At 48.0% G+C, this 26,821-nt stretch overlaps 2 protein-coding genes across 4 annotated transcripts in view; one reads left to right on the top strand and one right to left on the bottom strand.

Annotated features, from left to right (window-relative positions):
• Window positions 1–15,807, bottom strand: part of col4a1 (collagen, type IV, alpha 1) — a 30,347-nt gene extending 14,540 nt beyond the window's left edge. The window contains exons 1-8 of the mRNA XM_084688676.1: window positions 15,580–15,807; window positions 2,477–2,533; window positions 1,058–1,147; window positions 701–745; window positions 532–576; window positions 379–441; window positions 237–290; window positions 1–15 (exon numbers count right to left, since the gene is read on the bottom strand). The exon at window positions 1–15 is cut by the window's left edge and continues 12 nt beyond it. Of these exons, the coding sequence (XP_084544802.1) occupies window positions 1–15; window positions 237–290; window positions 379–441; window positions 532–576; window positions 701–745; window positions 1,058–1,147; window positions 2,477–2,533; window positions 15,580–15,651 (441 nt within the window). The 5' untranslated portion in view covers window positions 15,652–15,807. The remainder of the gene's footprint in view (window positions 16–236; window positions 291–378; window positions 442–531; window positions 577–700; window positions 746–1,057; window positions 1,148–2,476; window positions 2,534–15,579) is intronic.
• A 143-nt stretch (window positions 15,808–15,950) lies between these two features.
• Window positions 15,951–26,821, top strand: part of col4a2 (collagen, type IV, alpha 2) — a 44,867-nt gene continuing 33,996 nt past the window's right edge. The window contains exons 1-3 of one of the 3 annotated variants that reach the window (XM_084688674.1): window positions 15,951–16,117; window positions 16,419–16,496; window positions 16,598–16,649. In XM_084688674.1, coding sequence (XP_084544800.1) covers window positions 16,447–16,496; window positions 16,598–16,649 — 102 coding nt within the window. In that variant the 5' untranslated portion in view covers window positions 15,951–16,117; window positions 16,419–16,446. Of the gene's footprint in view, window positions 16,118–16,373; window positions 16,497–16,597; window positions 16,650–26,821 lie in introns of all 3 variants that reach the window. The other 2 variants (XM_084688673.1, XM_084688675.1) reach the window with 2 other exon arrangements.

Below are 26,821 nucleotides of genomic sequence, written 5' to 3'. Positions count from 1 at the left end.
GAGTCCAGGCAGACCCTGGGGAGAGACAACAGTTCAAATGGATGGTAGTGACACAGTGTAACACGATTGTAATCATATCATCCTAATGGTGAGGTCTGTGATGTCTGGAGCATGGAGGGGAAACTGATCAACTGCTCCGGGTAACTACAGAGTGAGCAGTCGGTCATGTGACTGTGGAATCAAAACATTGGTCATATGACTGTGGAATTAAAACCATTGGTCATGTGACTGCTTACAGGTGGACCCTGCAGGCCACGTAAGCCAGGACTCCCATCAGTTCCTCGTTCTCCCTGGAACACACACAAACACAACACTGTCAGACATTGAAAAGCCTGATTTGGTCCCATCTAAAGCCAGGCAACAGACCCCATGCTTTACCTTGGTCCCATTGCACCCTGGGATACCTTGTGATCCTGGAGGGCCATCTTGTCCAGGAATACCCTGAGGAGGACACACATGTTCAAACACATGCACATATAACATTGTCCGGCAGAGTGTAGTGGCATATGTAGAGGACTGGTCAGAACATACCGGAAGGCCCGCGTTTCCTGGGAAACCGGCTAGACCAGGAGGGCCCTGCAGGAGATAACAAAAATACAGTTATCACCATGACAATGGGCTTCTTCACCATGGCGACCTAGCCCACTGTAAGGAGGGTGGGCCAGATGAGACAGACACGCTGAGACACAGTTGTACTCACACGGCTTCCTTTCTGTCCAGGAGACCCAGACTCACCGTAGTCTCCCTAAGAAGCACCACAGAACATAAGACAACATTAGGGTAGGACAGGGGTAACGACTGCGAAGATGACAGGAATAATAATATACTTTTATATTATTGTTCGATTTTCTTTCATGAACAATAATCAAAAGGACACTAGAAAATGAAGGTGTATTGCCTATTTCAATACTCCGCCATCAAATGAATGCTTCACGGTACACTGTACTGAATAGTTTGGATTCAATTTGCTGTGAAGAAGGTTTCATTGAATTCCTGATTGAGTGACTGATTGGTTGGTTGATTGATTGAAGGGGTGCGGCCTAGCCCTGTCACCCACCTTGGGGCCCATCGGCCCAGGGGGCCCCTCATGGCCCTGATTCCCTGGAAAACCCATGTTGCCTTGGAGACCAGGAAATCCCCGCTCACCCTACAGAACAGAGAGAGATGGAAAGAGACAAGGTTCAAGTTTCACAAGAAGATTAAATGTGAGGTAAAAGCTTTACAGAAGATCTTCTTGGGATCTGATTTAGTAGGGATTGAGAATAGGATGATAACATGCCAACACTGAAGAATGTCATTTCATTTGTTTGCCACAAGATGGAGACTTGCGAATGCAGTGGGTTTGTTCCACTAAAGCCCAATGAACTACAATATGAGCTAGACAGGAGGGAGGGAGAGAGAGAGAGAGAGGGAGAGAGAGGGAGAGAGAGAGAGAAAGAGAGAGAGAGAGAAACAGTGGGGTACAGAAAGTTTTGAACCATTCCCTCTTAGCCACTCTTCTGGATCCACTTATTGGTCCAGACCATGGGAATCAGGACAATGACCATTGCCAAAGGAACCAAACTCTTCTCATGGGAGAGAGGAAGTGAAGTCATCAAAACCAAAACTACATAGAACAAGCCTTTAAAAGGTTAGGTCCAATGAGCACACAGCTATTTCACAGTGAACTCAGCTGTCTGGCTACTGGTCTCCCAGCAGTAAGCCATGAAGGTTTTAGACTAGCGCATAGTGGACCGTAGTGGACTGTGGGAATCGATTGTAGACTGTAGAAGTAGATTGTGGTGATCTGCTTGTAGGTACACATCTGGCATCTCAGCGTCTGCTGTATTTTTTGTGTAGGACAGAATGCATTTCTTTGGCTGTTTCATATATTGTAACTGAATGGACAACCGACTTTGTTCTGTGGGGCTAGCGTTCTTCATAGTGTCCATAGTAGACAAGCTTGTGCAAGCTTACAGTAACAGCTGAGTACGCCTGCGTCCAAACCTCCTGATGCCTGTGTGAGCGAGTTTGGCAAGAAAATGTGAAATTAAGATAGACAGAAAGGGACATTGTGTGTGTGTGTGTGTGTGTGTGTGAGAGAGAGAGACTTTCTGCTGGGGAGGCAGTCTCAAGCCCAGCTGTGTGAGCAGCAGACATGCTCTAATTCTATGCGATCCTCTCTTCCCTTTCTGATGCATGATGCTCTTCCTCCGGTCCTCCGAGGCCCGCTGAACCCCCGCCCCTCACACACGCAAACACACACACACGCAAACACACACACACACACGCACCTAATGTCCACATGGGACACTGGGAGCCTGAACTCTCGACTAAACGTTTGTTCATGTACCTTTGGCGAGGTGCAAAGACCAGTGCATGCTGACATGGCTTGAAACCAGGGAGAGAGGGGCTTATTTTTCGGAGTGAGTTGTGACAGGAGGATGAAAAGAAAATAAGATGAAGAGGGAGCAAAGTTGATGGAGAGAATGCTTACCTTTCCTCCTTTCACACCACTGCAGTCACAATCCCCACAGGATGAGCCTGAGCATCCCTATAGAGAGAGAGAGAGAGAGAGAGAGAGAGAGAGAGAGAGAGAGAGAGAGAGAGAGAGAGAGAGAGAGAGAGAGAGAGAGAGAGAGAGAGAGAGAGAGAGAGAGAGAGAGAGAGAGAGAGAGAGAGAGAGGGGGGAGAGAGAAAGAGAGGGCATTAGAGCTGACTAATCATGATACAGTCAAATTAGCCACATGTCGCATGGAGACACACACAACCTTCCACCACTAGAGGGTGCACCTCCCTTGGAACCCCAACACAGAACATCCTAAGCTAGCAGCTGGCCCCTGTCTTTCTCAAGACCCTTACCCCTCCTTGTCTTTCCTCTCCTCTCCTCTGACCAGGGACCAGAGCCTGGGAACTGACCTAAACCCTTCTCCTTTCCTCTCTTCCTCCCTTCTTCTCTCTCTCCACCAGCTGTTGATCCGCTCACGTGCAAGGCGTCCAGCCAAAAGCTTGTCAGAGCCCACAGGACGCTGGGGGCTAGGCTGGAGAGTACACAGATCTCCCCGACTCACGCAAACACATACACACACACATACAGACACACAAGTGCACACACAGCCTCTCGCTCTCGTCAATCAAACTAAAGTCTTGCATATCGGTAGGAATACAGTACGTTTGTATGTTGAAATCCCTCATATCAATCTTCCGTATGTATACTATCTACTCCCTTCTCTTCAAATTCCACACTCGATATCCACACAGCATTCCTGCTCTCACTCTCTTCCTCAGTCTCTTCCTATTGCACACAAACAAACAAACTTCCGTGCTCCACCTCATGGTCAAGATAACCGAAGCAGCATGTGCTGCTGAGAGGCCTGGGAAACTGGGGGAAGAAGAAATGAAACCAGACGTTTCTCCTCATCCTGTCGGCCTCTCCACGCACTAGCCCTGTGTAGCCAGGTACGCCAGCCCTTCTTCTTCTCTCTCTCCCTTCCTTATCTCTTCTCCCCCCCTCTAGCTCTTACATGTAATCCTTTTTCATCATCTTCTCTCTTTCTCTCTCTGTCTCTCTCTCTCTCAATCCCTGGTTCTCACATGGCTTCCATGAACATGTTACTGGAGCGTCCTACACACCAGAGCAGGACTCCATTACTGTAACACAGAGGAGTGAGCACCTGTTCTAGATCAGATCACTATCACAGGCCAGAGAGGCCAGAGAGACCAGAGAGACCAGATGCAGGGGGGATACGACTGAGAGGGGGGGAGAACCAGCAACATATGTGACTCATTACAATGTATCTGCTGCCTCACACCCTCTCAGCTGCTGCCGGAGAGCGAGCGAGCGAGCGAGAGAGAGAGAGAGAGAGAGAGAGAGAGAGAGAGAGAGAGAGAGAGAGAGAGAGAGAGAGAGAGAGAGAGAGAGAGAGAGAGAGAGAGAGAGAGAGAGAGAAAGCGAGACAGAAGGATAGAGAGGTGGCAAAACAGAGGGAGGTTCATTAGAGAGAGCGTGGCATGCTACTGGATGGTGAACGTAGCCCCGTCTCTAGGTAATCATCGGCGCGGCCCTGCCAATCGAGGTAAACAGACCATTGGCCTTAAGCGAGTACCCGTTAAAGCACAGCATTTATCCTGCACCCCTTTTCCCCTCTCTCCTTCCGTCTGTTGCTCCCTCCGCCCTCCTCGCCCCTGTAGACACAACTTCAACTGATCAGACATTCCAGTTGGCCCCAAGCATAACGAGAACGCATGAAGACCCTGCTGCCCGACACCCACTTGACACGCTTGACAAGGGCATCACCCAGTGTGTGTGTGTGTGTGTGTGTGTGTGTGTACACTCATGCGTGTGAGTTATCTCCTGTGCTGTTCCCACACTCTGCCACTCATCGGTGTCTATCAGGTGGTCTACAACCGCAGCGCTCCAATCTGAAGGATGATGAAAGGATAGCGCGCGTTTGTTTTGTCTTCCTGTTCGGCCCGTTACACATCTCTGTTTAACCCAAACACCAGATGCAAAGACGATGCACAGACCAAACGGAGACACACAATAAGATGCGAGTGCTAATGAGCAGAGCAGCCATAGAGGGTTTGTGTCTGATGTGGTATCTACGCGAGGAGAAAAGGGGATGTTGAAAGGATGTCAGATTCTCTCTTCAACAGGACTGCGGGAGCTATTGTGAGTGTCGGTCGGTAGATATGTAAACCATATTGGGATGTGTGCAATTGCCTGTCGGTGTGTCTGTGGGGTTTTTCCGTCTACATGGGCGTGTGTACGTGTGTCTGTGGATGTGTGCATATTTATCTGTGTGCGTGTGTGCGAGTGTGGATCCAGATACAGAGTCATAGCTTACCCCCCCTCCCCCTCCTAGCCACCCTAACAATGGGACGGCACCCCATGCTCACTGACAGACACCAGACCCACACAACGACCCAGAGAGAGTATAGTCAATCCTCAGTGAATAACAGACCTAGTAAACATCTCATGTCCAGTAAGGAGGACGGAGATTTGCAATGCAAATGTGTGAGTAAATATTTAGAGGACGTACGGTCAGCTTGTGTTTGTTCTGAGGCTGTAACGAGACTGGACCCCTGGGCTTCCATCTTAAATGTTTGTTTGGGAACAGTATCAGATAGCATCTTATAATGACAACCGAGAGGGAGGGATGGAGGGAAGAGTGGGAAGCTTGCGGACAAACAAGGAGAGAGAGGAGAGGTGGAGAGGGGATTATGCGTTACGCTATTGCACACTACTTACGTTTGGAAGAGAGAGTAGGGATACTAACGGTCTTGATGTTCAAATAAACCCTACAGTCCAGGGAGAGCAAGAGAAGAAGGCACCAGGGAGGATTATGTTTCTGTGCATGCCTAGGCAAGCCAATCAGGCCGCTTAAGTACTGGCCTTCCTAGACACCATTACTCATTGGTTAAGTGGCTAGAGGGATCATTAGTGTGACTGCCAAGCCGTCCTCCCACCTTACTCAGAAGTGTACCAGGACCCCACCCACAGAGGTCACCACAAACGAGAGACCCTGAGCTCTGACCCCTGACCTTAGGTGAGTTGTGGATACAGTAGGACCGTAGTAGGTTACACCAAGGACACACCTGGCTCCCAGGCACTCTGAGTGTGTGTGTCTCTCACTCAGGAGACAGGGAAAGGAAAAAGGAACATGAAGCGATCTTTCTGGCATATTTTTTGCTGTCCTGATTGTACCTGTTGTGCCTTCTGTACGACATGGATGTATGCGTGACTGTGTGTGGGATTGCGTGTGTGTCAAGCAGCCTTTACTTACATTTCGCAATCATCTGGTTAGGGTTCTGTTCCAGCAACTCACTGCCAGTACCAGAAACACTTCTGTAGAAAACCACCACATTCTCACGTTTCCATAACATCCCCTCAACATTCCATCCATGACCGCCCACCTCTGACGTATCCTAATCCCACGAGCCCTGGTGTATCCCAGAATCCCTCAGCATGACCTCATCCCATCCCGGGTCTGGCAGGTGGGAGGACACGTCTGTCATTCCAGCTCTCTCTCTGACCAAACACACACTCACACACACAAACATATACAAGCCTCTTAGCTCCTGGTACCAACAGGCAGGTACCTGGTACCTTACAGTACACATGCCTAAGAGAGAGCAGACCTGTATGGGGTCAGCCTGACAAGACGTCTGTCCTCTCTCTACCCTTTCAATTCTGAAGGAGGATGAGGAGTGGGCGAGGGATGAGAGAGGGGGAGGACGGAGTGGACTTCCTTCCCTCCGATAGGGATATCACTGAGGGGGGGGAACCGTGATTAGATAAGCCTCATAACTCTCCACATACAACCACATACATGTCCTCATAGCATGTCTTGACTGCAGAGCCAAACGCAGTCCGGCCGGGTCGTTGTCAGTGTGTGCTGCAACCGGCAGCCAAAAGGCTGCCGGCCCTTCCACTGGAGCCAGCAGAGACCACACTCAGTCGTCTGCTCGCCGTGTTGCACAACTCCTCGGTGTGTTTACTCCCTCCGCTGTGTCGAGGACGTGCAGTTTCCAGAAGGATTGGCAATCCGAATGTTCCAAATAACTCCTGAGGAGAACCGGTTCTGCCTCCTCCTCACCATTAGGGCTCCACAGAAGGACGCCCCGAAGACTGGACACACCACGCACGGCTGAGTCACCCCACAGAGCACACGTCCAAACTGCATCTTTTCATCAGATTAGCACCGAATAATTGACATGGTCTATGGCTTAGGGGAGAAAGGTGTAGGTGCCTAAAAGGCTGGCCATGTTGCAGGCTAACCGGCTTCAATGCTAGATGGTTAGCTGGCTTCGACTCTAACTGGCAAGCAGGTCTTGAACGCTATAGCACACAGGCCAGCTGGCTCATGAATGTGTACTCATGGTGCTAAACCGCACATCAGGACTTCCATATGGGGACCAATCGGGTATTTCTTACTCTCGAAACATCATGTCGTAAAGACCTGACTGCTCCCAGACTCATTAGGCTTGTGTGTATAACAGGTACGGCCGCTGAGGCCTTTCGGAGCCAGAGCGCTGTGTGTTTGTACTGTGCGTTTTACAGGCCCAGTTGCACAGGCTCTATACCAATCAATCCCATCATAAAACACCCCCCCAGCCACACCCACACACACGCATCCTGTGGTTTGGGGTACTTATTTTCATGTTCTCTGTGTTGTGGTAGCTGTGTGGTTCGTGGGATAAGTGGTATGATCTCACTGACCGGCAGCCACAATGCAACCATGTTGACAACAAAATAGAGAGAGGATGGATATAAGTGTCAAGCTCTCCTCCTCTGCCTCCCTCGGCCTCCTCCTCTCTTTTCCTCGCCTCCCAGTTAGATAAGTAGCTGAGCTGAACTATGTGCCGGCATTCCTAACCTTCTCTGGATCTGGCTGAAAGGAGGAAGAGAGAAAGAGAAAGGGAAAGAAATAGGTAGGCAGAGAGAAATGTCGAACTGTACCATACCATACCATACATGGCACCCTAAGTTCTTAATATATATATAATAATGATAATAAACAACGAAAGGAAGACCTCTCTCTCTCTCTTTGTAGTAGCTCTTGATTCCTCTTGTTTCCCCTAGATCTAGATCATAGAACAGAAATACACAGGCACCCATCCACACACAATGCCAGTGGTGTATACAGCAGGGCACGGAATAAACAGGGAATAAACAAGTGCTTCCTTCAGTTAAGTGTCCTGCCTGACTGTTATCTGCCTGCCTGCCTGCCTGCCTGCCTGCCTGCCTGCCTGCCTGCCTGCCTGCCTGCCTGCCTGCCTGCCTGCCTGCCTGCCTGCCTGCCTGCCTGCCTGCCTGCCTGCCTGCCTGCCTGCCTGCCTGCCTGCCTGTCTGTCTGTCTGTCTGTCTGTCTGTCTGTCTGTCTGTGTATCTGTCTGCCTGCCTGCCTGCCTGCCTGCCTGCCTGCCTGCCTGCCTGCCTGTCTGTCTGTCTGTCTGTCTGTCTGTCTGTCTACTGCCTTGCCAGTAGGACATGTAAACATGTAGCTGGAGGCAGTCATCTGCACTGACTGCTGACATAATTTATTGTTCTTTGAACCGGACCAGATGCATCTGCATCACACAGACACACAGATGAAAATACACACACACACACACACATGCAAATCATACAAACACCCTTACACACACAAACACTCTGCAATGTGCCAGCTTCAGTGAAGACACAAGGACCATACCCCCGTCCCCTCCTCCACACACACACACACGAGCACCCACACCGCAAGTTAAATAAAGACTTAAGTCAGTCATCTGTAAGTGCTTCATATTGAACATGAGGAACAGCAGGGAGACCAGGGAAGACACTGTGACACAGCGAAAATACCACACGCACACCCACACAAACACATTAAGACCAAAGTGTTCCATAGTAGGACTTTACAACATGCATACTAGCATGCCTGTTTCCAAGGAGACCCGTTTTGACGGGCATGTCCTTGGTGCTTGCTGTGGTGCACACCAGGAGCAGTCTAGTGCTGCAAGCAGCTCTGTGGCCAGAGAGGAATTCTCACATGCTAAATAACCCTCTGGTCCCTGTAGACAAAATGGGAAAATTGTTTTAGAGAAATTCTCAGGCCTTCTGGCCTGTTTAATGTCATTTAAACATAGCCATGTGTTTGAGTGTGTGATTGAGTGTGTGTGTGGGGGGATGTGTGTGTGTGTCTGTGTGTGTGTGTGTGTTTGTGTGTGTGTGTGTGTGTGTGTGTAGAACTTTAGTGTTGAGTGATTCTCATGTGTTAGCCAGATGCCAAAAGAAGTTTAGCTGGTACAAAATACAGCTCGGTAACACACCTTCACTCAACACAGCAAGGGAGGAGAGTGTGAGCGAGAGGTCACATGACATGTCATAGGCGTGTTGTCTGACATCAGCAGGTCATTTATATGACCAGAGTCTGACCTCTGACCTTTGGGCATGTCCGTAGAGGAGACGGTGAGTCGATGTTTTCTAAAGCATCGGGGTCATCTTGATAAACAGGCAGTTTGCGTGTGTGTGGTGTTTATTGTGTTTGTGTGTTTCCCAAGAATGTCCAAAGCACTCCAAGGTGAGAGGTTACCCTGTTAGCAAATGAATAGACAATTTTATCCTTGTGGCGCTATGACACACGAACAACAACCAAATTACCGATTTGTACCGAGTCTAGCCCTCACATCTGTTGTTTCCTTCAGATGACAACAACAGATGTGATCTGTAACATCAGATTTGTCCTCAATAAAGCCAGAAAACACTGAGGTAGAGGCAGCTAGTACTTGGTCTCTCCGAGCCGTAACGTTGAGAGCGAGAGTGTGTAGAGGAGGTTCTAGAATGTTCTCCAGACCTCTGTCTGCATGCCCACACATCACTGCTTCTCTGGACGGTTATTGTTCCACTCAGTAAAAAAGTGCATTCCTCAACAATCCCACAGGAACACAACACAACACACCGCACACACATACTCACACATCCACACACGCAAACAAATCACTCTTACAAATGTGTCTCCTCCCTGTGTGCTCAGAAACGTATTGGAGACAAGGGTGTAGTGCAACTTACAGTAAGTCAGTTATCACTTAGTCACATGTTACTTCAATTTTTTTAAATCTGGGAGAGTACAACTGCACAAAAAGAGTGTACATACAGTATTTTTCTCATCTTCTCTCTATTGCTCTCTCTCTCTATCGCTCTCTCTCTCTAACGCTCTCTCTCTCTCTGAATACTCTTCAGCAGGATATTGGCTTTAAGAAAGAGGAAACCTGTCTTCCTTTAAGTGGGAAGGTATTTTCCTTCCCTTTAAAGCTGAAAAAAGGCTGGGTCCAGCTTTCGCTGGGAGTTCTGGAATCTGGGTCAGCACTTGGGAAGACTGACCCCCGCACTCCCCCCAACCCACGCCAATTGTTGCTACTTTTGCCCTCTCTCCCTTTTACATTTCACCACTCACAGTGTCTGTCAAACAAGTCTGCAACATTCTCTCTCTCTCTCTCTCTCTCTCTCTCTCTCTCTCTCTCTCTCTCTCTCTCTCTCTCTCTCTGTCTCTCTCTCTCTCTCTGTTCTTCTCTGATCACGGGGTGGAGTGGGTGTTTGTGTTTCTGACAGAAAGGAAGTCTCCTACATTATCTCCCCAAACAGGAAGGACTAGGTCGGAAGTGATGTCACCACCAACACCCATGTTTATGTTCCCAGTCGCCAATGACCAGGCAGAAGGGCACTCCCCCCCTGCACCATTTGTTCTCAATATGTACCGCATACCTTGACGCCAATTCAGACGAATAGCCAGCCACCCAGAGGATTCAGTCTCTCTGTTTGACGTCAGACTAAGCAGCAAGTGCTGCTGATTTGTGGCTTGCGCTAGTTGCTGCAGATAACAGAGATGGAGGAGCAGAACTATAGAGCTGATCTGGGATCAGGCCTCCTACCCAGACCTGCCCCTGCCCTGACAAGACCTGACAATGCACAAATCAGCAGGACAAGGCTCGATATGTTTCCCCACGGGCAGACATACAATGACTGTGTTTGTCACATGAGCATACTAGGCAACTTTGTGTTTGTGTCTATCAGATCAAACCAAACACTATTATAGAAATCCAAGATAAAATAACATTGGACTGAGATGAGTGGAATTTGTCCTTGTCCCATCAGACGACCGGGTTCAAGTTCTGGAGGAGAGCTTAGAGAAAGTCCACGCTAAGATGAATCCTTCATCTGTTCACTTCCACAGGAAGTCTCAACATGTAGCCATGGACACGAGACCGCTTTCATGTCATGAGAATTACAGCTCACATGACGTGGAGAAGGGCCGAGAGGGAGACAGCAGATTCGGGTTGAGTGAGAGAGAGAGAGAGAGAGAGAGAGAGAGAGAGAGAGTGTGAGAGAGAGAGAGAGTGTGAGAGAGAGAGAGAGAGAGAGAGAGAGAGAGAGAGAGAGAGAGAGAGAGAGAGAGAGAGAGAGAGAGAGAGAGAGAGAGAGAGAGAGAGAGAGAGAGAGAGAGAGAGAGAGAGAGAGAGGATCTGCCATCTGTCCATGACTACTCCAGTTTTGGTGCTTTCACATGGCCGGTACACTGAACAGTAACTGTTAACAGTTAGTCTCTTCTTGTCCCTTGTCCTCCTCTTCCTCTCCTCCTCCTCTCCTCCTTTATCTTGTCATGTTGGTGAAAAAGTTTCTCCAGGAGTCTACGCACAAAGGAGACGTTCATCTGTGCTTGTGGGGGTGGAGGGGGGTGGGAGTGGGGGGGGGGCCGCAGAGGAGGTCAAGGGGGCTGTTCTCTTGAGGACAGGAAATATGTGTATCTGGGGAGATGTGGAGAAGGAAGTCAGGGGTCCCCCCCAAACTGAACCTGAACTGCAGCCGCCAGACCCCGCCCCATGAGCTCACCATCCCTGAGCTCGCACTCTGACCCCACAGTACACGTGTGTGTGTGCCCCGTGTGTGTGTGTGTGTTCGTCGGTGTGTGTGGGTTCATTTGTGTGTTTGCATTTACTCAATTCTATGAGCCGGCTGAAGCAACAACAACAACTCCAAAAAGGTAAACAAAAACACAGACTCCCATCATGCAGCTAACCCACTCAGCACCGCCCCAGACTCTGGCTGGATAACTCTAATGGGAGTTTGTTCCAGGACAGCAGATGTGGGCTAGATAGCTTGTTGTTGCAGCAAGACAGACAGACAGCCAAACTAACAAACAGACGGACAGAAACAGCCAGACATACAGACAGGCAGACAGACTGACATCTCCACTACACTGCAGCAGAACAGCCTGTCTTGCATAGACACCGGGACCATTGAGCCCAGGCCTGATTGATCTGATTTGATTTGGAAGGTAGATATTTATAGTCCGATCGGTCATGACTCAAAGCTCTGTGGCTATCCTTCTTCCTCAGAGGGAAAACTAGAACGGCTGTTTGTCTCAGCCTGGCTGGACGAAACACAGACCAGTAGACAGTACAGAGGGAGCTTTTTAACAAAAATAGAAAACGGCTAATGACCTATGTCACTATTTAATTGTTGCCATGGGGATAGCTTGGATTATTTTAGAGATGGGGACAATGTTAGCCTTCTAGCTGGCCTTCAAACATCTGACTCTCTGTCTGGAAAGAACACACAAACACTGACACACTTGCATACTGGCACATAAACACACACCCACTTCCACAAACTGTAAGCAGTGGGCTAATAGCCTGTCCTGGTCACCAACGTGACATCTTGAAGCTGTAGGCCCGAGTAGGATTAAGAGGCTTTACAGGCTTGGGTAAGTACTCACAGAGGGATGCATAAACAGAAGAATGAATGCTTGAATTCAAGATACAGTCGATGGAATGAAAGATAGAAGGATACAGTGTTAGAGGGAATGAAATAAATAATTGAGTGTGATTCATGGTTTTTTATACAAGCCCAACTAGGGGTGGAGAGTTTGTGGGATGGGGGGTGGAGTGTTTCTGTGTGGTGGGAATCTGACGACTTGTCTACAGTGTATCTCTGTCTGGCTCTGTCAAGCATTCCTAACGCTACAACACAGATGATTCCAAGACTCGTTCTACCCCTCTCCTGTACCCTCTCTCCCACCCTTGCTGTCCTCCCTCCCTCCCTCCCTCCCTCCCTCCCTCCCTCCCTCCCTCCCTCCCTCCCTCCCTCCCTCCCTCCCTCCCTCCCTCCCTCCCTCCCTCCCTCCCTCCCTCCCTCCCATCCCTCCCTCCCTCCCTCCCTCCTTCCTTCCTTCTTTCCCTCCCTCCCTCCCTCCCTCCCTCCCTCCTTCCTTCCTTCCTTCCTTCCTTCCTTCCTTCCTTCCTTCCTTCCTTCCTTCCTTCCTTCCTTCCTTCCTTCCTTCCTTCCTTCCTTCCTTCCCTCCCTCCCTCCCTCCTTCCCTCCCTACCTACCTACCTCCCTGCCTGCCTCCCTCCCTCCCTCCCTCCCTCCCTCCCTCCCTCCCTCCCTCCCTCCCTCCCTCCTTCCCTCCCTACCTACCTACCTCCCTGCCTGCCTCCCTCCCTCCCTCCCTCCCTCCCTCCCTCCCTCCCTCCCTGCCCTCTGACCCCTCCCAGCAGGGGGGTGTCTCCGACGGTGTCAGACACACATATCATTAACACCATCAATGTCAATCTACAGGACAGCGGGGGGAGAAAGAGAGGCCGAGAGATCTTCCATCCCCAGTTATTGCCCAGATATTTACAACCTAACATTGACATGATTCCCAGCCGGGGTTGATTAGCAGTGCAGAGGGTTGACCGGAAGTCAGTTTAGGGCTGGTCTTTCTGAGCCCCCTTCTGGCACGACAGCTGAGCCCGACACCTTGACAGGCCACCAAACAAGCGATGCACCCTGGGAAAGCACAACCTCCCAGACATTTGACTCTGGTTGTAAACGCCACCATTTGGGAAAGCTGTTCTGCATTCCTGGGTGGGCCCAAACTGATGTCCTTCGGCACCCAAAACCAATCTCATTCAGAAAGTGTGTGGCAGGTATGCCCGCTTTGTGTGAATGTGTGTGTGTGTGCACTTGTTTCTATGTGTGTGTGTGTTTCTATGTGTGTGTGGTCTGTCCCTGCTCAGTACGGAGAGGATTACCATGGTCTGAGGCTCACCAGAGAGGAGGTCAGTGAAATATGTCATGGCCGTTCAAACTGCTCCCGTTCTTTTCCCACGTAGCACAGCTCAACATAGTTCCTCACAGAGTAAGGCAACCCAATCTCTGAAAGGAAGTCTTACATGCCTCCAGAACAATTAGGCCAAGTACCCTATCTCCCAGTGGTCTTAATGACCTGACAGGGATGTTATGGGGACCAGCGGATGTGAGTAGCATTGGCAACCTTGGGTGTCTGTGAGCACGTTGTCCTAAGCTCCACAGGTTGACCTGCCCCATCACCATACTCAGTGTTAGAGATCTGATCAGGAGATCGGACCTCAGATGTCCTAGGGATATCAAAGAGGAAGAGACGCCGTTATGACATTCCTCAACTTTGAGAGTTCTCCAGGCTGTTTATGCGTGCGCTGTGTTCTCCCCACACATCTTTGAGGTTCCCAAACATCCTGTTGCGGAACCAACCACTGCTCCCAAAGGGGGGGTGGTCGGGAAACACGCCGATCTGAACAGTAGATCCTGAGGGGCTACAATGTGTCCTTGCTCTCTTCCGCCCACTCTTGTTCTACTACCGTGTCATCCAACCAGAAGCACAAGAAGTCCTGCCAAACGTTCGCTCACCCCCCCCTCACCTATCCTCCCACCCCTTTCTCTCTCCCTCGCTCCCTATGAGGGGTTGTCGATCCAGATGTATTGTCTCGGTTACAAACAAGCAGAAATGGCTGCCCCTCCAAATGGCTCACAGCTCTTACTCGATATTCGCACAAAGAAAGATTTCTTTTCCATTTTCCACCTGTCTCGCCTTCCTCCTCCTGTCTGCCCTTTCCATCTTCCGTCGACCTATGTCAGAGCTAGTATTCTGTCCCCAGGAGGGATATGACATCACAACCAAAGGAAATGTTGCTAAGAAACTGAAACAGAGGGGGGATAGAGAGAGCGAAAAATTGAGAGAGAGAAAGAGCGAGTGAAAGATTTCCCAATGCTTCAAAAACCCATCTATGGCTTGTGAGTCACACACCATTTTTTATTCCAACTGTTAAGAAACATCACCTAAACAGTGATGATTGAAAGCACAAGTGTTTGAGTGGTTTCTCTCCCGCCAGTTATTTTACCTCATTCCACAGTCCTGAGAGTTCCAAAGAGGAGGTAACTGGAGACAACCTTCCACAGCATTGGTCGTTTTGTTAACGGACACCTCTGGGCAGTCCCAGTATTTCAGACATAAATCATTTATACGGTAAAAGGACACCCATGAACCACTACCCTGCACCCTGCCACACACACACACACACACACAAAAGGTAAAGAAAAGAAAGGAGAAGAGAGCACAGCCAGTGATATAAATTCAGGTCAGGACACACTTGAGATAATGATGTTACACAGGTGACATATATGAACCATTGACAGAAAAAAAAATATATATACATCTGTGAGAAAGAGAAACATTTCATACACACTAACACACACACGCACACACACACACATCTAATTCACCCTGCCCCACCCTCACTCGCCCTCCCTCGTGAGAAGGATGGTCCTATGTCTTACAGTACGTCGTCAGACTCAAAGCACAGTGTTCCACACAACACGAGCTCCAATACCACCAATACTCTGGAATATAACAATATAACAACTGTGAACATAGTATGGGACATGCTGGGACATGATGTCTTATAACATGTTTTTAGTTTAAATGAATCAACGTCACTTTTTAGCTGGGTCAGGTGATTCCATGGGCTCAGTGCTTCGCAGTTTGTGACATGCTATTGCCTCCAACTTCCATTAATTATCAATGTCAGTCAAATGTCAACTTGGACTGTAATTCACATCACAAAAACTGCAAATCATGACACAAATCATCAACCCAATCCTTTGTACACACAACTCTGTTGCAAATAGTGATGCGTTAGGGTGCGCTCTCCAGGTGCACACGTTAGAGACAAGACCTGTTTTTCCATTCTAAATTACATGCAACGGACAACACCGCAATTGAAAACTGTTTAACGTCAAGCTTGTCTAAAGTTTGTACTTACCTTAGCCTCAGAAAGGTCGAAGTTAGAGTAGAGAGCCACAAGTAGAACCAAAGTTCCACAGGGCAACATCATTGCGACGGCGCACAGTGAAAAGTATGGGGGCTATGTAGTCTACAACTGTGCAAAAGCCCCACAACAACCACCTGTCGATAGACTCTTCCTATGTTTCTTTTAAGTAAAGTTCAGTTTCATTAGCAGAGCATGTGCATCCCGTTGGGCTGCATCTTTGCCCGCGACGTTGTGAGCTTCTGATCAATGTAACTTGGTCTTGTTTCTTGTCCACCCCACCCCCTGGTACGACCACCCTTGTCAATGCAAACGAATACAACCCCTTTATTTCTAAACATCACTTCAGTTTTCATCGTCAGGGGTGAAACTGCTCACTGGCTTTTGGTGATTTTGTGACAATATTTGAAAAGTTCGATATTCTTGAAACAACCGGGACACGTGTAAACTCAAGCACAGGGGCGTTTCGGTCCCCGATTAACGCTCCATGATCACGGTCACATATAGCTGGACAGAGCGCACAAGACGAAGGGTAAGACTTTTCAATTCTTAAGTCAGACATATGCGAAACATTATTTATTGCTATTTTAGTGGCAATTCTATTAATCGGACTAAATGTGGAATGCGGAATGTGTGTTGGAACATGGCAATTCAAGAGTCGAAGTCACATCAGTAATCACTTCTGGCATTTTCATTTCATTGCAATCGAATTAATCAAATCCGAGACAGATGCACTTCAATTGAACAACGCTGATTATGTCGTATGATTGTGTTTGTTGCTGTCACAGGTTTAGTGTTTAACAGACATGATCTAGTTCTGTTTCTGCTGACAGCTGAGTAGGAAAGAAGTTTGAGGTTCGGATGACTGAGGCGATGCGGCCACGGCACGACAAAACCCAGAGGAACCTAAGGTAAGCCAGTCTCAGAGAAAGTCACGTTGAACAACTGTGAGATTGACCCAAAATAAATTTGCGCAACGTCTAAGTGATATTAATAAAATGTTCTATTCCAGGTTTCTACTCTTATGCCTCGCAGTGGTCATCCTTGCACCAAGAGTAGACGCAGTAAGTTCCCATTCCTCTCCTCTTTTGTATGAAAATGATTTTGCATAACCTTATATATTTATTTGTTTTGACTTGGTGTCAATTTAAACTTTTGACACTGTGGTGAAAGTAAATTAGAACATATATAACCTGACCAGACAGCTGTAATGTGATTTGCATTTGAAAAGATCTGAGTAAAGGGTGGGCTTGAACAGGAAGAGTTTCTCAGGGGGAAGTATTAACCCTTGATGGAGTGGTGGGTTGTCATATGCTGACACATGCAAGAATGCAATAGGATTATCTGGATAGCCTCTCATCCAAAAGTGTTAGAACACGGCAACTCGAAGAACAGTCTTGGGTGGTTATCTGTTTACAGCACATTAGAGCAGAAACTCTCTCATTTTCCTTACTCTGAAATTCAGATTTACATATACTATGTTGCACTAGTTTTGACCCTCTGACATGGGTGGGTCGAAGGGAGGGGTAGTGACCCCTGGAATAGGGTGAGGTAACCTGACCCCTGTGTTAAATGTCATAACTCCCTCATTGATTTGTCATGGCTATCAGCAGCTGATAGAACCACCCTCATCCCTGCTCCTAATCTGCTTAATGTGAAAAGTGTGTTTGTCATTACCTGTTAACTAGTAGTTCCTGGAGTGTTGTGTGTCCCAGAAGCATAGCCAGATTTTTGGTTTGGGTGGGGGGGTCTCATCATGGGAGACAAAATAAAAACAAATCAACAATTCCTTCATTTTTATTGTAAGCAGTTGGAAATTTGTGCGTGTGTGTGTGTGTGGGGGGGGGGGCTTGTGGCTACACTTCTGGTGTGTGTGTAGGTGTGTGTGTGTTAAAGGGTGAAAGAAAGCGAGAGAACAAAAGAGAGATACTATAATAAAGAAGAACAGTGAGACAGATACTGTATCCCTCCTTTTGGGGTCTCAGTTGTTTGTCCTGTAGATTCACTGCTATCTCCTACTGGGTCAGACCAGTCTGTGTCAGCTGTCAGTAGGTGAGGCAGCCCAGCTAGGCCACAGTGGAACAGTGTTTTCCAATCTGCAGCAGTGATGTCAGTCTGCTTTAGGTTCTCATGAGCACAAGGAAATGTGTTACACACTGTTGGCTGAAGCATACTGTATCATTTACTCCTTTACTCGCCCTCCTCCAGCTCTCTCTTTCTCTCTTTCTTTCTTTTTTGTCTTTGTTTTGGCCTTCAACCCAGAGTTGTAAGATGTCATAAAGCCTTTAAAGTGTTTTATTAGGATATAGGAAGAGCCTGTTCAGTTAGAACGCTTATACCATGAGACATAGTTAATAGTCAGGGAATAACAGCATGTATTGTTTTGATACTGTCTTAAGCCTTGTCTCTCTGGACACGCTCGTTTTACATGGAGCATTTTACTGTTCAACTTCCTCCCTAGTTCCCACACGCTTGTTCTGGTCCCTGCATTACCTTACTTACTTTTTTGTGTGTGTGTGAATATGTTTGTGTGTGTGTGTGTGTATTCCTGTTTTGGCCCAGTTCAGGAATGTGTGTACTCACTGTCAGGAGGTCCTGAGGCTCTATAATAAGATATTTAATATCATACTCGGGCTTCGGGGACTTAAAGTGATTTTCCGGCGCAGAAGAAGAGGCCTCGTTGTACGCAGCTCTTATCAGATTTAGCTGTGGCCTGATGAAAAGCGTGTGACAAGGTTCGCGGCCTCTCTGTGCATTGTGCTGCACCACAGCAGATATCCTGAAACACAGGCTCATCCTATAGACGAGCAACCTACTGGCCTACCTGCTGTGTCTATAAGGAGCTCCATAAACTCTGACAACCTAAGGGTTCCCATCGTCGTTTAGATGAGTGATAAACGTCACACATGTATGGAAGGATCCGATGAAATGGATGGATCTCACGTTGAGTGTCTCCTCTGCAACATAACTGGTTTTGCCAGGCAATGTGAAGCGGCCTGTTTTCAGGCGGTCGGTTTGTTAATTCAGCGGTCAGTGTCCTTCCATTGAATTCACCTCCTCCTCACCCATTCAGCAGCCACTAACCGCCACAGCTGCTCACAAGCAACATTCAGACCCAGACCTCACACAGTTTAATTCACCAGCCACATTTAATTTCAAACCATTTACCACGGAGGCTGGACCATTCCTCTATCAACTCCTCATCCGATCACTGGAACCCATTTTTTCGGACTATAAAACTCTTTCCCACACGTTCATCTGTCCACACACCAAGGCTCCACTCTGGAAATCCCCTGCATCCCACTGGGTCCTTGTTAAGATGTTTGGCAGTTCGATTTTATTCTTTATTTTCTTTATTTTATGTTCCTCAGTGGCCAAACATAGACCAGGCTACATGTAGGACAAGGAATGTTGTTCTCTGTCTGTAATTAAGTTATCCAGGGGTCTTAAAGACAGACAAAGTAACCCGGGTAGTCCTTCTCAGTCAGGCGCAGTGACCTCTGACCCTTCCCAAACCACAGGACAGGGCCTCAGGGACATAGACCAAAATGCATCGGGGGGATCATATTTTGTTATAATTTCCTGTTCATGGTCTCCATGGAGATGCCATGCAAATTAGGGGGGAAATATAACCTCCTGGCGTTATTATTTGAACAGACACATACAGTACATGCATGCAGACACACACACACACACACACACACACACACACACACAGGGGTTATCAGTCTGAGCGGCAGGGAAGAAGAAGGAAGGAAAGGTTGTGAAGCTTTAATATTAACAGGATGTTTGGTGCAGCAGCCAAGTCCAATCAGATTCCCCGGGTCTAGAATATATTTCAAGATGTGTATTTGAGCTGGGTGGGCCGAGGAGATAGTGCTGCTTGCGGATGTGTGATGTTTGTGGGCCAGTTTGTGATCTAGTGGGGTCTGAGGGAAGGGAAGTCTGTCTGATATCTGTGAATACAGATTTAACCCGAGGCCCGGTCAGACACAACTGCCCTAGTACTGAATCCCTTTGTAGTTTGGACATGACCACAAATTCTGCCTGTCAGTAGCAGTATAATACTTTTTGCTTTATAGCTAGAAATATGAATATGCGTGTGCATGCGTGCGTGCATGAACACTGGGTCACCTACAGGGAATTTGGCAGCGTGTGAGTGACCTCATCAAGGCCCTTTCTGTGAACGAGGAGAGTTTGTGTCCGGGGCGAGGTGACGATGTCTGCTGGCGATAAGTGGAACACATTCCTTGCCAAGATAATCTACTCTGTTATAAAGAGTGTTTGTGCGTGACAATCAGGGGAAGGGTCCATTGTGCTGCCCCTTAGGAAGCATGGCAGGAAGTGTGTGTTTGTGTGTGTGTATGTGTATGTGTGCAATCATAAATGAGGTCCCCTCTTATTGACTCTCCCAAACCCCCTGACCTCTAGGGGCACAGTGTTCATGGATCTTAGGACCCCCTCTGACATACACACACACGTCCACACACACACACACATACACACACACATACACACACATTCACTAGGTCTCAAAGGGCTCCAAGATTCCAATAGAGGCATGTGGCCAAGGCGGATGCTAGGTTTCAGCTCTCAGATGGAGTGTGTGTGTGTGTGTCTGATAGTGTGTGTTTTGTAAGCATTGTTTCCTCGCATAATACTCTACAGAGTGGACGTTTGCAACTGAATATTTGCGCCGGATGTGAATCATGTACAAAGGGAAGTTAAACAGACACCAAGGAAGGGACTGTGATCTGGCTCCTCAGCTTAGGTTTACCTGAGTATCTGTCTGATCAGAGGAACACAAACAGTATAGGAGTTATCCACAGGCTTTTCCTTGCTGCTAAATGGAACCTAAAAGACATGCAGTCACATGGCTAGGGAGGACTGGAATACATTCTGGTTATTAGTACAAATGTATACTGACAGGCTCGCACACACACGCTGTACATGAGCCAATAGGAAGGGTAGACCAAAGAGAGTTTGAGGAATTTTGTTAGCATTTTCTAAAAGTCCATTAAACCTAACAAGAAGCAGAAAAAATGTTGCGGCCACTTCAGTGACAGGACCTCCCTCCTTCCCCTTCACTTGTTATTACTGTTTTATGGGGGAAGGAAGGAGTAGAGAGAGAGAGAGAGCATTTAAAAGGGAGGGAGTACTTAGTAACCGGGCGATACAGTTTGATGATTAGCTGACCTTATTTGTCTCCCCTTTCAAAGTGATGCTTGTCTGCAGGTGTGTGTGCGTGCGTGTATGTTTTGTCATGTGTTTGACTGCCGTTGCAGTGAGTTTATCTTACTCTCCGCCGTTGTCAGCAGCGGTCCACAACAATAAGCAGAGCGAGGTTCATTCACAAATGGGAATTTTCTCAGCCGGTGTCCGGTGCCCTTGCCGTGTCACTGCCCTGCTGAGTGGGACGCAGGAAGGGAACCAAGACGCTGTCTATGACACGCCGTTGCGCCGGTCTGTGCGGCTGTCCATGGTGCTGACTTGGCTGAGGCAGCGCCTCCGTTCCCAGGTAGCCACGGTGTTTGTCTGTGTCTTGTTTATGTCATACTGCATGCATCTGGGGGGGGGGGTGAAGAAACAGAGCTCTCCTGAACAGGAAGAGGAACGGAGAGGATGCCAAATGTGTGAGGGATTCATTTGGGCCCACACCACCTTTCCCCTTGTGCCTGTAGCCAAGTCCACTGGAGAGACCCACTTGGTTCGGTTGAGTGTTTTAGACCTGTTTGTTGTGTTGTGTACACTGTGTGTAAACATACTCGGTCTCTGGTTTTCAAACCTACAGTGAGACGGTCTTGAGACGGACTACTACGGAGTTGCAGAATTGGGTCACGAATGCAGTGGAAAGCTTGATTAAACCAGTGCTTTCAATAAACCTTCTAGTATCCTGTTCCCATTCACTCATGGCTAGCAGACAGATACAGCTCCGGGGTTAACTTCCTCTTCCTTCCGGAATGTCAGTCCGACTGGGAAGAAACATGGTAACCTCTTAACCTTTGCTGGGACACAACAATCATTCGTCGTGCTCGATCAAGAGAAGTGGCTCGGAGCAGAAATGTATCCAGGCCAGCGATCATGTTAGCGCTAACGGTACATATAGGTGATGCAATACCGTAAAGCTGTGGACTACGGAGGAAGAAGCGCCCGGTCCAGTGTGAATGGTGTGCGTGACAGGAAGCATCTGAGCGGACATGAAGCAGAAGATCCCCCACTTCTGTGAGGGCGCTACATACAAAAACACTGTAAACACACTGCACTGTATAGTACCATCTGGGATAGACACCTGTATTTGTGTCTGGAAGGATGAGGAACATTAGTCGAGGGGTATGGGGTGGGAGAGGATGAAGTATGCTCTCTCTCTGTCAGCGTTAAAAGAGATGGTGAAAATGTCAAGAATGTTCGATTCCATGGATAACTGCTCTGCTTAATGCCCCATTTTCAACGTCAGTCTTGTGTAACAAACCCGACCACACGCACACACACGCACACACACACACACACAGACGCGAGACATGATATTATCAGCCCCTATGGAGTTCAGATGCAGGTTCCTTTACCACAGCATTCAATAAAGAAAGAAAAAAAGGGTTCAAAGGCCCATACTCTTCTTTCTTTTCTATCATCTGTCTATTGAATCTTCTCTACATGTGTGCTGACCTTTTCTTGTTGTCTGGTTTTCTCTTCAAGTTTTTTTGCATCAAGTCACTCGAGGAGCATTAGTAGACTACTGTGACTTACTATAAAGTTAGCAGTTATCTGGCTTGTCAAGGAGGAGGAATAGAGCTAGCGTAGAAATGATCCGTCATTGTTGGTGTAGGTTCATGTTCGCCTCACGGTGAGAGAGATATTTAAAGTTGTTTCTAGTTTTACGCTTCCACAGTCTCATCCCATCTTTTGGTAACATGGAACATGGTATCATGGAAGCACCTAGAAACTGAATGTCAAATGATTGAACAGTTACACAACAAAACATTGTCTACTGAAAGCAAGGGAATGAGAGGTTTTTTGAATTTATACTTGTTTATGCTTGAATGCAATTTAGTATGTTCGAATTTCCTGGAAATTCCCTCTTTCTATCTCTCTCTCTCTCTCCGTCTCTCTCTCTCTCTGTCTCTCTCCGTCTCTCTCTTTCTCTGTCTCTATCTCTCTGTCTCTCTCCGTCCCTCTTTCTCTCTGTCTCTCTCCGTCTCTCTCTCTTTCTCTGTCTCTCTCCGTCTTTCTCTGTCTCTCTCTCTCTGTCTCTCTCTCTCTCTCTCTCTCTCTCTCTCTCTCTCTCTCTCTCTCTCTCTCTCTCTCTCTCTCTCTCTCTCTCTCTCTCTCTCTCTCTCTCTCTCTCTCTCTCTCTCTCTCTTTCTGTCTCCCACTGGAGGCAGGCGGGGACTCATCAGGCTAAACAGAGTGAATGCCAAGACCTTTCCTCATTTAGAATTCCCTCCTCCTTTCATTTCTTCCTCTCTCTCTCTATCTCACCATTCCTCCTCTCTTCCTTTTATAGACACATCTCTCCCTCTTGTCTTCCCCTCTTCTTTCTGACCTCGCCTTCCAATCTATTTATCTTTGGAGAGGGCATAAGCTTGGCACAGGGTATGTTTGTCCCAGTCTCAATCTCTCTCTTTCTCTCTGACTCTCTCTACCATCTATCTTTTTCTTTCTTTCTTCTTCTGTCTGTCTCTCGCTCCTCCGGCACGTGAGTCCCAGGTCGTCTGTCTCTCCTCAGTGATGCTGGTGAATGAGCTCAGACGGAAGGATTGTTTCAGCTGTGTTTAGATTTGGAAGTCGCACACGCACATATACACATACTTAGTCTGTGCCTGATGTTCGCGTTGAAGGCAGTACTTTCTGCAGAGATGTGTCCCACAATGTCAATTTTTTGTAATTTGTTAAATTAGTCATGGTGTGTCAGGAGTCATGTGAAGATGACGTCAGTTAGGAGACTAGAATCTTGTCTGAAGCTGCTTCCTTACTACTGTAATGTTGATCCATTTTAACCTGTCCCTTTTGACCAATCAGAGGCCCTGATTACTTTGGTGGGGTATCCATGTTGGGCGGGTCTAGTTGAACACACATACACAATCTCACCCACACACAGTTCCCAGAACTCTCAGGTTTAGTATTGCGTTGGAAGGAATCTGCGCCATCTGGAGCTCATTGGATATCTGATTAGAGGTGGGGCGGGGACAGGTTAGCTTTATAAGGTTTACCATTGGCCCTAATCCCACCTCTATTTACCTCTGTCAGAGACAGGAAATTCTGATTAGGAGTGTGGCCCCCTGGGAGTTAGAGTTCAGTGTGTGTGTGACCTGAGGCAGGATCAGCTGGGCCGGGCCGAGGCAGAAACCAGAACCCTGTTTACCCTGGAGCTCAGCCAGAGGAGAGACTTTCTTTCTCTTTCCGTTTTTTTTTCTTCTGGTTTCCAGGGTTGTCCCAGAGGGATATGGGAAATAACCACTTCCTGTGTCCAGTCACACAGCTGTTCTCATGATCTAGCTCTTTTTTTCGGGTCCCACTGCCTTGTTTTCACTCTATCCTCCAGTCTTCCTTTTCTCTACGCTCTGTGTCCTCTATCTGCATCCATTTGTCATTCTTATGTGTGGTGATCATCCATGCACCGCATGTTTTGATCCAGGTCTGTGTGTGTTGGTGTCTCTGGGGTGTTGAGAGGGTGTGGCTGTCCGACACTGCTGGGTCACCACAGGAAGTGGCTGGTGATGGAGCAATCTCTCAGAAAAACATTGATGGGGCGACAGATTGGATACAAGGCAACTGGGAGATCCAAAATGGCCACCACCCTAGTCTCCGTCAGTAGAGAGGCTTTGAGGAAGTATTCTCATATCTTTAGTGAAGGACTTTTGAAGAGGAGCTACGTTCCTTTTTCTAGATATGCTCCCAAAACAACACCCATGCCAAGACAAACAGACTGCCCTCAGATACTGAGGGTTTGACTTGTCTTGTGGTTGGCAGTTATGCTGGAACAACATCATTTGGTTTTCAACTGAACCTAGCTGTGTGAACGTGTGTGTTTGTGTGTGTGTGTGTGTGTGTGTGAGTATGTGTGTGTGTGGGTTAGGGTTAAACCAGAAGTCCCCTCAAGAATATTAAAAGAAGGAACATGTTTTCTTGTGTTCTTGGTCCTCGCAAGTTACTGTTATTTCAGTTGTTTTTTTTATGGGTCTGGGTTAGAAATACAGTTAGAATGACATTAAGGTTTTGAGATTAAGTGTTAAAATAGTTTAGGGATTAGGAGCCAGGATTAGGTTTAGGGTTTAGGATCACTTTTTGTGTTAAATTGCGGGTTAAGAGTTAGATTATGATTTGGAGCCATATGTGCTGTTAAGACAATCTTCTCTGTTGTATTGTACTTTACAACAACAGCACCCTCACCCTTCCTCCAATTGTTCTACTCTGAGAGATGACGTTAACTATGTGTGTGTGTAGCCGATGGGAATTGGTGAAACTCACTCCTCAGGTAAATACAGTCCACCCGCGCCAGCAAAGCGCTACCTTTTTGTTGGCATAGCTGGTAAGTAGTCGCACTTGTAAGTCAGAGGTTCCGAGTTCAAGTACCAGTGAGGGGAAAGATTGGGAAGACTGATGTGCTGCGCAAAGACCTCTGATACGCATGTGTGTGTGTGTGTGTGTCTTTGTGTGCACGGACTCGGCAGGTGAAGAAAGGACAGCATGATAATCCAAAAAGATAAAAACCCAACCTCAAAACAGCCCTTACACCACTGACAGACTGTCTATCAAATCCATACTGTAAACCAACTCGACCTCAGACTGACATGCTCAGCCCCATATGCAGAGGGAAACCATGAGTTATAGTCGTTCACGTCTAAAACAAACACAGCACCAGTCGTACTCGTACCATACGGTTCATGTTGCGGTTTCTTGAAGGTTCAAGATGCACTCCTTCTTGCAGAAAAGAGAGCCAAACACTGATAACAGCCACAACAAAGCCTTAGTGTTTCCTGCTCTGTAATCTTCTGCCTCAAGTCCAGCCAGTTAGCAGGCAGACACATGGACAAGTAGGTCACTGTGTTCCTCTATCTACAGATTTAAGTGTCATGTAGCCTTGGCAACAGCTTACACACACTAAGGACACCTTTCTTGCACCCACACAGTAAAGACCCCCCCACACACACACACACACACACACACAGACTGAGGACATGCCTCACACAAACTGAAGACAGCTTTTCACGTACGTTCGACACAGCCTGTGTGATTATTTTGAATCAGCCCATGTCAGAGGAGAGTCTAACATAGCAGTTCCACGATTAACAAGCCGCGGTGATACGCGCACACGGATGTAGATACAGTTCGGGCTCACACATGCTGACACCGGTATGAAGTGAGATACCACATCTGCTGGAGCAACAAACAAAAAAAAACCCAGCATGGTCAGAATCATGCCCCTGTCACGGCCCTAAAACGGTCTGGTTAATTGTCTGCCGGAGTCGCTCCCTGGAACACACGCGCACGCACATTCCATCTCATTAAGAGCTCTCTCTGTGGACAGGTCTCTCCATCCCTCACACTCCCGTGTGGGAGACTGCCATTCCTCGGCTTTCGCCATGCCTACGTCCATGTGGACGCAGAACAAATACACATTCTCATACACGCACTCGCACCATAAATAGACAGGAAATGGAGTTAGGGCTCGTGTCATCCGTCGCGGTCCTATGGAGATAAATAACCCATTGACAAGCCAGGCAGCAGCTGTGTCATAGAGTAGAAGGACTAAGCCTTGCTCCGCTGCACTGCCGTGAAGTGTATTTACACAGTAAACGTGTGCCTCGACGCTTCACTGCTGTGACGAAGACCCCCAGGCAGGAAGGGTCCTCCAGGACGAAGATGATTAGTGGGATCCAGCGAGGGGCTTTCCTTTGGACCAGGGTCAGAGGTCAGGGCTGAGCACCCCCACTGAGTGTTAGCAGCGATGGTGGGGGGGGGGGGGGAGCCCAGCAGTCAAACCACAGGCCATCGTGTGTGTTATTCACTCACCCTAATGTGGTTCACTGGCTTCTGGTTAGTGTGGATTCCACAGGTCCTGAGACCCTCAGCGGCAGTGATCAGAGCAGCCTTATTTGACTGTGTGCTTCATATGCCCTGAGAGGCACTAAGGGTGAGTTAGGAGAGGGGAGAGCTGGGGCAGGAGTAAGTTAAGGGGTCCTTTTTTATGTGAGGCCGTCCATTCTTTTTGCAATGAATGTAGCCTCACTGCTCGTGG

Source organism: Hypomesus nipponensis, chromosome 23 (genome assembly GCF_054491055.1).
Source record: "Hypomesus nipponensis isolate SF chromosome 23, ASM5449105v1, whole genome shotgun sequence".
NCBI lineage: Eukaryota > Metazoa > Chordata > Actinopteri > Osmeriformes > Osmeridae > Hypomesus > Hypomesus nipponensis.
The sequence above is the reverse complement of the archived record's forward strand: the minus strand, read 5'-3'. Positions and strand labels throughout refer to the sequence as shown.